General features: G+C 33.4%; 1 protein-coding gene across 1 annotated transcript; it reads left to right on the top strand.

The window, feature by feature from the left end:
• The first annotated feature begins 3,054 nt into the window (after positions 1-3,054).
• Positions 3,055-8,641, top strand: LOC109173741 (glutamyl-tRNA(Gln) amidotransferase subunit B, chloroplastic/mitochondrial-like). Its single transcript, XM_019323032.1, has 9 exons — positions 3,055-3,325; positions 4,661-5,338; positions 5,668-5,877; positions 6,068-6,208; positions 6,297-6,500; positions 7,195-7,392; positions 7,732-7,800; positions 8,156-8,272; positions 8,370-8,641. The coding sequence occupies exons 2-9, from the start codon at positions 4,712-4,714 to the stop codon at positions 8,448-8,450; spliced, it is 1,647 nt and encodes a 548-aa protein (XP_019178577.1). The 5' UTR covers positions 3,055-3,325; positions 4,661-4,711; the 3' UTR covers positions 8,451-8,641.
• The last annotated feature ends 2,516 nt before the right edge of the window (positions 8,642-11,157 follow it).

Consider the following 11,157-nt stretch of genomic DNA (forward strand, 5'->3'; position numbering starts at 1 on the left):
CTAAAATAATAAAATATTAAAACGATTAAATGTAAATAGAATTCTAACAATATTGGTACCTATACCTAAATCTATAAATTTTAATAAAAAAAAACATTTAATCAACAAAAATAATATATATATATATATATATATATATATATATATATATATATATATATATATATATATATATATATATATATATATAAGGATAAAAAAAATCAAGCTGAAATGTCTAGAACGCCGTTGTCTTCGCATCGCTGTCTTCTTCTTCTTCTTCGTTCATTTCCGATATCTGGATTTTATTTCTCTGCCGATCTCTTCTCATCGCTGTCTACTCCTTCGTTGATGTTTCGACTGCGACTCTAACCATCGATACTATGTTTCGATTGAGAGGAATTGTTATTCCGTTCTTGAATCTGGCAACGTAGATTATTTGAAACCCTAATCTACGAAGCCAGATATCCAACTCTTGTGGTTTGAAAATCTATTCTCCATATATCTTCCTTCGAATTCTTTTCGATCTATATTACTCTTACCATTTTTGTTTTAGAGTAAATCAAGCCTAATGTTGAAACCCTAACCTACGACAGTAGATCAGCTAATCTACGACTCCAGATGTACAGATCTTCGACTAAAGGTATGTTTTTTGTTCATTGTTCATCTAAGTCTCTGTTCGGTTAAAAATTTTTCTAGGTTAGAACATTATAGCTATATTTGATGGTTTGTGTACTAATTTTGCCAGGAAATTAACTAAAAATTTTGTTAATCTAAAACCTAGTTTTAGTTGTAATTGTTCCGGTGTTGGTAGTTGTAATTGTTCACCTAATATGTATTTTGTTCTAGATTTTGTTTGTTTAGTTTCGTACTAAAATAGAGACTTTTGCACACAATAACACTTTAATTGTTAATTCAAATTTTAATCTGTACGAAATTTGGGTTTTACAACTTTTTTTTTTTTTATATATAAAATTGTTGTGTTTTTGTGCAGGCCAAGGTTTTAGATAGTTTAGCACAATAGTAGAAGCCTTAAAAAGCAAGCCAGGTTTACAAAATTACCATAAAGAACAAAAACATACAACCTGACCCCATTAGGAAGCATATCATAGAAAGACTTAGTAGCATTACATTTTGTCCAACTTAACAACTAAAGTCTCAAAGTCTTTTATAAATAAAAGACTGTCTGGCCTAAGAATTACATCACCAAAAGGATCCTGTAAATAAAACAAATAAATTGAATTCTTATTCAATTTATAAATAAGAAAACAGGATATGTGTGCAAGTATATAAACCTCATGCTCATGATCTGTGATGTTGATTTCAGAGTCATTGTTCCCACAATGCTTAATTTACAACAGCAGCACCTTCACATATATAGAAATTCAAAATTCAAAATTCAAAATCTGTTAGTGAGAAAAAAAAAACATTTAGAATTGTTACCTAATCCAAATTTTCCTCTGTTTTGTTAGACTCAAGTTGTGAGGATAGGTCCTTATGTCCAGCAATTCAAATCAATAGGCATCCACCATGCAGGCCATTTATGATTTTTATAACAGTAAAGAAATGCCTTGCAAATATCATGTAAGGTATGTATGTCAAGATACTACCAAAGAGAATATAATAAAACCAATTCACTCTCTTTCACTTTCTTTGCCATTCCAAGAGTTGCTATTGGACTGTCTGGCCATTCCAGATCTATGTATACTGCTTTTTAAGATCCTTAAATGTTGTTAAAAGTATGCATTAGTTAACTGTTAACCCGAATTTCAGTAAACTGCATCTCAAATACCTTAGTTAGATAACAGTTTTTTTATATATTTTTTTGTCTGACTTGAAGATAGACATAGATTTTGTTTATACCATTTTTAATACAAATTATTTTAAATGAATGCAATAATATTTAAGTTTTTCATTAGAAGAATGCTAAAATCATAATAATTATATATTTTACTTTTCATATTTTCAAACTTTGAACATAAAAGGATAAATTTCTATATGATATTAATAATGTCAAAATTATTTTCAAAAGTTAGATGGTATAAAAAAAATTACATACACCAGTAATTCAATAGGTAAGTATCATATTTAGGGTTGAGGTTCAGCATTTTGAAAGAAGTATCATATTCTTTACCAAACATGAAATTTAAATTATTAGTTAAAATAAATAAATAATTATATGTTAAAGTGAATTAGAAAATGTTGATGTTCTTAAACCGAACTGAAATCAGATTTGAACCAAATCCAAACCTGAATCGAACTCTTTTAAATCCAATTGAGCTAAAATTTTTAAACTGACATATTAAAAAATAAAAAATAAAAAAATACCCGAAAAAAACCAAACCAAACCAAAATGCCACCCCTACTCTGTATCACTCTTAACGGCTGCCATTGCATTTCTTATCCCAGGTATCTATCTCTATACACATCTCTCTCTCATAGCTTTCAATTGTAATTTTACGCTAGTTTTAGTTCCTGAATGTTGATTGGATTCTCAATTAAAAATTATGGCCATTTCTGAAATAGGGTTTGGGTATAAAGGTTTTAGGACTGTTCTCAGATGTTGAAACTTTATACTTTGAAGCAAGCCCGGAAAATTATACATATTTTTAACCCTGCTATGGTGCTGTAAAATCTGAACTATCTCGGTTATCTGTTTCCAAGTGTGGTCACCTTCTTTTAACGAGGATGCAGTCAGATGAACTCATTGATGCAAATTGAAGTCTCAGTACTCATTGTTATTATTTTAACAACAAAACTAGACATCCGCTAAACAGGATTTCATTCAGTACGTTTGTTTCATAATTGTCTCTTGATTCACGGATAAGCATTTTTCATTAAGTGGTTTTAGTTTGCAATTTTGCATTGCGTTTAGATGGCAAAGATTAATATTAAGTATTTTAAGTTCGTTGTTATCGTTTTCAAAAAAAAAAAAAAAAGTTCATTGTTATCCTTAGATGTCTTAGATGCACCACACCCAGAGGCGGACCCTGCCCAAAATCATTCAGCCCCAAAACGACGTCGTTTTGGGGCTGTTATATATATATATATATAATTTTTTTTTTTTTTTATTTCATTACTTGGCGAGGCGAGAGGCGAGGCGAGAGCTCAGAGCTGAAGCGCGAAGCGGTCCACGGTCCACCACCGGCGATTCCGTCTTCTCCGTCGATTCCGTCTTCTCCTCCGACGCCACACCGGCCCACCGGCCACCGGCCACCGGCCACCGCAAGTTCCGAAGCCACCACCAGCGCAGCAGGTTTTACTTCCGAGTTCTGAAGCCACCACCGAGGCACCGACGCCACCACCGGACGACTCCACTGCCGTGTTGGGACGACTCCACTGCCAGGTTTTACTTCGAATCTCTGATCCCCCTTCTCAATAGTCAGTTCAAATACTTCGAATCTCTGATCCAATGTTCATCTAATTTTGCCCTAATTTAATTTTTCCCTAATTTAATTTTGCCCTAAATTGGCTTGAATTGCTTATGTTGAGGTCTCGTTCCATTGAAGTATGCAGTGTAGTGTATGTTTCCATTGAAAATTAATTTCCATTGAAGGATTTGAAGCAGTATATGTATATGTTTAAAGTATGCAGTGTATGTTGTAAACTGCCATGTTGGAATTGTTTAAAGTATGCAGTATATGTTTAAAATTAATTAAATTGGCTTGAATTGCTTATATGTTTAAAGTATGCAATATATGTTTAATTTCTTAATTGCTTAATTTCCATTGCAGCAGTATGCCAGTATGCTTAATTGCTTAGTTTCTTAATTAATTGCTTAATTTCTAATGCAGCAGTATATGTTTAAAGTATGCAGTATATGTTTAAAATTAATTAAATTGGCTTGAATTGCTTATTGCTTTATCTCTAAACTCATGAATAATGAATTATATGTTAATATGTTATTCGTTTTTTGAATTTATTTTCCCTGTGCTTTTTTGCCCCCACTGAAAGAAAATCCTGGGTCCGCCACTGACCACACCCATTGTCTTTGAAAGGAGAAAGACTAGTTATTTAAAGATAACGAAAGATATAGTTAAACAAGTGATGGAAATGTTCATGGATACTTTATAGGATAACTCAGCCATCTAGGACTTGGTAGAAATGTAGGAGATAGTTACTGATGAAGTAAGTTACGTGCTTTTTCCATGTTTTTATATCATGTTGAAAACTTATATATCAAGTAATTCTCTAGCGCATGTGATTTTGTGCTAGGAACCATAACTAGTAAGTGTAACTTGCATGTTATATGACAGAAAATAACTTCCATTATCTAATACAGCCCAATCTGTTGCTTTGTACATTTAGGTAGTTTTCTGTCAACCTTTATATTATTAGTTAACTTGTCTTAGCCTAATTTCTTGTTTTGTCTATTGAGGTGGTTTTACGTATATTAATGTTATTCTATATTAACAAAAATAAAATGTAATATGTAATGTTCTAAAGCATTCTGACAGTTTTTTACATCAACAGTATGTTGCATTTAGCTCTGGTAGTATCCATCTTATAAACTACAAACATCATGTAGTTTGATGATTGTGAGTCTTTGCCTAGGAAATTGAATTCTTGTTGGTTAATGTTTTTACAATTATAATCAAAGTTTCTATGTGTTTGAAAACATTTTATGTTTATTAATTGAGATTTTTTAACACTATTTTGTAATGTGCATGATGATTTGCAGGCGCAATTCTCATTGTTCTTGATTTTGAAGTTAGAGTGAAGGATCTATAACATGTCTGTAACACTCTTTAGGGGGATACAATTCTATCCTCTTAGGCAATACAAATTCCCATATTTTTCTAGAAAACATGCCACTTTGTATTGTACTTTGGAAAGAACAGAAACCAATACTACAACACAAGAAAAGCAACAGACCAAGTTGAAAGGGTTGCCAAAAAATCAATCAAAACCACTTGATAACATTTTGAAAGATTATGAATCAATCATTGGTATAGAAACCCATGTGCAGCTTTCAACTCTTACAAAGGCTTTTTGTGGCTGCCCGTATACGTACGGGGCTCCCCCAAATACATACATTTGCCCCATTTGCATGGGTTTGCCTGGGGCATTGCCAGTTTTAAACTCAAAGGTTATAGAATCTGCCATTAAAGTTGGTCTTGCACTCAACTGTAAGCTTTCTCTGAGCTCAAAGTTTGATAGGAAGCAGTACTTTTATCCGGATCTTCCAAAGGGATACCAAATATCACAGTTTGATATACCTATTGCAAGTGGGGGTTATCTTGATCTAGATCTGCCGGTTGAGTTTGGTGGGGGACATAGGAGATTTGGCATTACAAGGGTTCACATGGAAGAAGATGCCGGCAAGCTGCTTCATACTGATGGTGGGAGTTATTCTCAGGAAAGTATTACATCTCTTCTCTACATCTACAAATCTTGTATTTCATAATATTTTTTTTCCTATTTGAGATTATGACTAAAGCATTTGACTAGATTTGTTGAGTTTTCTGTTTGTTGAAGTTTAAACTAATTGTGAAAATCACTTTCTTTTGCAACTCGATCATATTATGAGCATTTCAGTGTGTAACGTTTACTTTCATGTCACTAAGTACACTAGTAACTTTTTGCCGATATCTCACCTAGCAACCAACTAGTATTGTTCATTTATTTTATTGCGAATTCTATAGGAGCAGGATCTAATCTTTTTTTCTTTTTTAAGTTTTATAACAGGTTGACTTGAATAGAGCAGGGGTACCATTACTTGAAATTGTCTCTGAACCTGATATGAGAACTGGAATTGAAGCTGCAGAGTATGCTGCAGAGTTGCAACGATTGGTAAGATATTTGGGAGTGAGTAATGGAAATATGCAAGAAGGGTCACTTCGTTGTGATGTCAATATCTCTGTTCGTCCAATTGGACAATTAGAATTTGGTACAAAGGTAAACTATTTCTTTTGTTTAGTAATATATTTTTCCACAGTTCTAGTATTTCTGTAATTTACTTTAAATCCTTATTTAATATTATTCATTTCTCATGTTTCATGATTTATTGATTTAACTTATAAATATATTTACGTGATGTTTAAATTGATAGAATGCTACTTTGTTTAAATTGGAATTCCTTGGACAGGTGGAAATTAAGAATTTGAACTCATTCTCATCGGTAAGTAGGGCTATTGATTTTGAGATTTCAAGACAGGTGCTTCTTCATAGCCAAGGCCAGAATGATCAAATTGTACAAGAAACTCGTCTCTGGGAAGAAGGTTCTCAGGTTATACAGTGGTTAACTTTTGTCCTGCCACAACATGAAATTAATATGTTACGGTTTGCTTATTTGGTAATGCTTTTCGTACTTTCAGAAGACAATTACCATGAGAAAAAAGGAAGGGCTTGCTGACTACCGTTATTTCCCAGAGCCTGATCTTCCAGGAGTTACTATCACTCAAGATTATGTTGACAGTGTTTGCAATTCATTGCCTGAACTTCCAGAGATGAAACGGCGGAGGTACGAAAAAATGGGATTAAGCATGCAAGATGTTCTTTTTCTGACTAACGACTCCAATGTAAGTACTGTTCATGACTGCTTAGATTCATGGTCTTTATATTGGCATAATGCTACGCATTAACTTGACCTTTTATGCTAGTTTGCATGCTAACTACTAACTAGAAGTTCTATAGAAGAGTGGCATAAAATTATCTGAATTTTGTTGTGTTTACTGTTAATGATACTCCCATTGGAATAGGAATAGTTATTTATGTGAAGTATTGTATTATTAGAATTAGATGAACATTATAATAGGAGTTATTATATTATTGGATTTAGAGAAACATTAAAATATGAATTATTATATTATTAGAGTTAGTGGAACATTGGAAATAGTTAGACTTTAAGAATACAATGTTATAAATAATAGGCCCCCATGTATTGTGGAAGCCGTGAACCAGAAGAACAATATAATCTTTTTATACTTTTCCTTACATTCTATCACTATATTCTCCTCCCCAATTCTTTATTAGCGCTAACACTTGCTCAAAGTAGTGCGTGTTTGGTACGGGATGTCGGGATCATATTAGTTAAATAAACATTTAATGCTTTATAGATTGGCATGCCTCTCTCCAACCCAGTCTTTCCACTCACCAACAAGCATGAAACAAAGAAATAAACTCCTTTAGATTTTTCTAGTACTCTTAAAAACAATTAATGTGATGTTTCGATACTCTGTAGTAGCATTATCTTTCAATAAACAAATGTTTCAGATTGCAGAGTTTTTCGATGCGACAATTGGTAGAGGTGCAGATGTAAAACTTGCTACTAATTGGATGATGGGTGACATAGCTGCATATTTGAAAAATGAAAAGTTATCCATCAATGAGATTAAACTTACTCCTCAAGAACTCAGTGAGCTCATTTCTGCAATCAAAGGGGAGACTATCAGTGGAAAGATTGGGAAAGAGGTACATATATAGTTGGCATGTGCTCTAACATTAAGAAAAATAGGTAGGTTATTTATTTATTTATTTATATCTATACTGGTGTGCAATTTCACCTTTAATTTTTTTTAAATGATATAAAAGTACTATTTACAAATTTTAGCATACCATGATAACAGACATTTGCATTTTATACTATTTGACCTTTTAAATTTTTTAATGATAGAGAAGTTGCTTTCACAATTTTCGGATATCCTCATATCCATAATACCATACTAATTCCACTGAGAAGAAATATATACCAGAGTTTCCAAGCTTGGTTAAAGTTTTGTTTGTTCATTGATTCCAACGTAACATCTGCAGATATTGTTTGAGATAATGGCCAAGGGTGGAACTGTCAAGGGGATGATAAAAGAAAAGGATTTGGTTCAGGCAAGTTATCTCATATCTAATGTTCTGAAGCTTGTGACCATTTGTCTTTGCTATCTGGTCATTAAAACTTTTTTTTTTTTTTTTTAAATTTAATGACTTTAGATGGGTTGAGTAATCAATCATGAAATGGTTCATAAGGGTCGTTAGATCTTATGGATTTGCATGTCCTCCAATGATATTAGCTTATGTCTAATTTTTTCTAGTTAGTCTCTTTCTAGCACCAGATATGTCGAGATGTGTTTGGAACAGTTTGAATGAGAGACGATTTTAGTGAATTCTAAAAACCAAGCATATCCCAACAACTATGAGACAAAAAAGAATGATGCATAATTCTCTTTTATTTTCAAAACATCAGATTGTAGATCCTCAAGAGATCGAGAAAATGGTAGATAAAGTGATTGCTGACAATCCAAAGCAACTAGAGCAATACCGTGGGGGTAAAACTAAACTTCAAGGCTATTTTGCTGGTCAGGTATGGTTATTTTGCAGTTGCTTTAATTTTTCATCTCTCAATCCTGCAAGGCTGTAATAAAGTTAATGCTTTTCTAAATTTGTATGAAAATGAAAAGGTGATGAAGGAATCGAAAGGCAAGGCAAATCCAAAGATGTTGAACAAGATCCTATTAGAAAAGTTAAATGCCAAAAGATGATGCTTTGTCCAGTAGCAGCCTTGAATAATTCCCATTGTATTGTTGTGAAGCAGCAAAACGGTGTTGGTTAGTTGCTTTATAGATTAGCTACTCTCTTCAATCTTGAGATGGAAGGATTGTACAACTTACACTTTGCCTTTAGTTAAGGAGATAACAAAGAGAGTCTAGGTTGATTATGCTTTTCTTTATTATCCGGGTACTCAAATGTGACCCACAACCCAAAGTAGCACAAAGAAATCCCTAAAAGTATCAATCTCAAAGCAAGTCTAACACCTTAAGCAGAAGGGTCAAATACACCCACATCTATTCACGACTGTTCAATTAACACTTTGATCTAAAATATGATTTAATCTGAGAAATTAACTCTTTAAATTTCTTCACTTAGCATTTTTCCCAAGTTTTTTCCTTGTAGCCATTCCGCATAGTTAACATGGAATTTAATTAAAAATGAATTTGTTGATATGAAATTTATTAATGTTGACCTTTAAAACCAAGCAAACCTTATAAAGCGCATATAATTTCTTTCTTCATCTTCGTCTTCTCAAAACATCCTTTTGTATACTCTCCTTGTCGATGTCTATATTCATCTTCTTGGTGTGAAATATCTTGTCTTCAACTTAATCAAAAGTGCGAAACAACTTGGAGTATGAGTTGTTGGGAGCATTTAAAGGGAAAGGTTTCTTTTAGCCTATCCATGTTGTCCCACATTGGAAGTTTAGCCTCTTATTTCCTTGCTTATATACTCCAAGGCTTTTAAATTAGTTTGAAGTGTTATGAGAAGGGAAAGGAGGTAAACCATGCGCGTGCCGCCGCCGCCACCCGTCCGGACGCGAGGTGGGGTCAACGTTTTGCTTCCAAAACCATTTTTCACCCTATTTTTGTGGATCATGTAATGACCTTGTCCGCACAACTCCATGAAGGAGTGTGCAGAGTTGGTCTACTGCTATTTTTTAGCACTACAAATGTGGGTAGTGAGAGGTGGGATGATGCTACAATTTTGCTGCAGTGTAGTATAAATACCAGCTATCAGAATGGGGAAAAACGCAAGAAACAGTACTGAGATTACTGCTACTGCTTTCGAAATTCTGTCAACCTGCGTATTATATATTACCTGCGATTTCTTTCCAGTTCATTCTGTTGTGCCTGTCGAAAGCATGCGACTCAATCCCTGGTCGTAAATGTTTTTAAGGTAGTGTGTTACACACGATACCGAACCTTTGGTTTGCCCTTTTTCGTTCCAAACCTTACATCCACAGTGCAGAAAAAACCCAACATGAGTCTCTGATGTATTGTTGTTGTGGATTGAAAGTCCTAATGTGTATAGCTCGAGATTTTGGGAGGAAATTTTATGGGTATCAAAGATGGATGGTGCGATTATGTATATCTTTTTACATTGTTGTAAATTTTGGAATGATCCATTAGTAAATGTGTTTGAAATTGTTTTAGGAGGGTTGTAGGTGTGGTTTTTTTTTTTTTTTTTTTGGGAAAGAACAAATTTCATAAAATAAGAATGATGCATCTGGAATGGAGGAATTGAAGAAATTGATTATAACAATGAGAAGTGAGTTGATCAGTGAAATAAATGTTATATGGGTACTAATTAAAAGTGTAGTGCTGGTGGAGAAGAAAGTTAAGGAGAAGAATTTTTTTAATCAAAAGTGTGTATTTATTTTGGTTGTAATTGTGTCCCTTTTGGTTAAGATTATGTTGTAATGAAGGGCTTCTGTATATGACTTTCTAAGATTTGTTGTAATGGAAATTTTTGTTGTAATGCCATTTGAATGCAATTTCTGTTTGTTACCCTTAACACTGTTTTTGGTTATATTTTGACAATATTTTTGTTAGAATTTTGTGTATATTAGTATGGAAAGAAAACTACATCAGCTTGGAATCGACTGCTCCGAAAATATTTCACCATCACATAATGTACATTGCGAATTCAAAATAGGCAATAGATTTTAAGCACAAATCATTATACAAAATCATTCAACATCACATGTACCATACAAAAAATTATTTAAACACTAGGCACAAATCATTGCCAAGCTAAAATTATTACAATGCTAATTCAAAATAGGCAACATATGGCCAAAATCACAATCCATAGCAGTTCTACATAAAAGTTGACATTCAATTTCAAGGGTTTTAATTTCCTCCCATTGATTGAATTGTTGGCATTGCCACTTGGTCCTGGAGTAGGTGTGTTGTTTCTCCCTCTTATAGATTTATAAAGTTAATACCTCCAATGATCCTCCGATTATTAGCGATTTACCAATTGTGGCCATCTAAGTTTTAAATGACCTCCAATGGTCTTCATGTTTTAAAAATTAACCAGTTGTGGTCCTTTTAGGACGTCTCGTGGTCACTTTAAACTCTGTTTTTTTTAAGAGTAAATGACACCATATTCCCAAAGATTAGAAAGTGCATTACCGCAAAAGAGATATGGGATACACTCATCAGTATCGGAGAAGGCGACAAACAAGAAAAAGACAACAAGCTAACCATCGCCATGAAGAAATTCGAAGATTTCAAAATGCTTTCTAACAAAAGTATTAGCGATATGGAAGCCGGTTTCATCAAGATCTTAGGAGAGATCAATGATTTGGGTAAAACCATCACCCAGAAGGAAATATCTCTCAAAGTATTACGTGGACTACCTTCTAGCTGGGACATGAAGGTGACCGCAATGCGAGATCATAGAGATCTA

The sequence above is a fragment of the Ipomoea nil genome, unplaced genomic scaffold (genome assembly GCF_001879475.1).
Source record: "Ipomoea nil cultivar Tokyo-kokei standard unplaced genomic scaffold, Asagao_1.1 scaffold0482, whole genome shotgun sequence".
NCBI classification, from domain to species: domain Eukaryota; kingdom Viridiplantae; phylum Streptophyta; class Magnoliopsida; order Solanales; family Convolvulaceae; genus Ipomoea; species Ipomoea nil.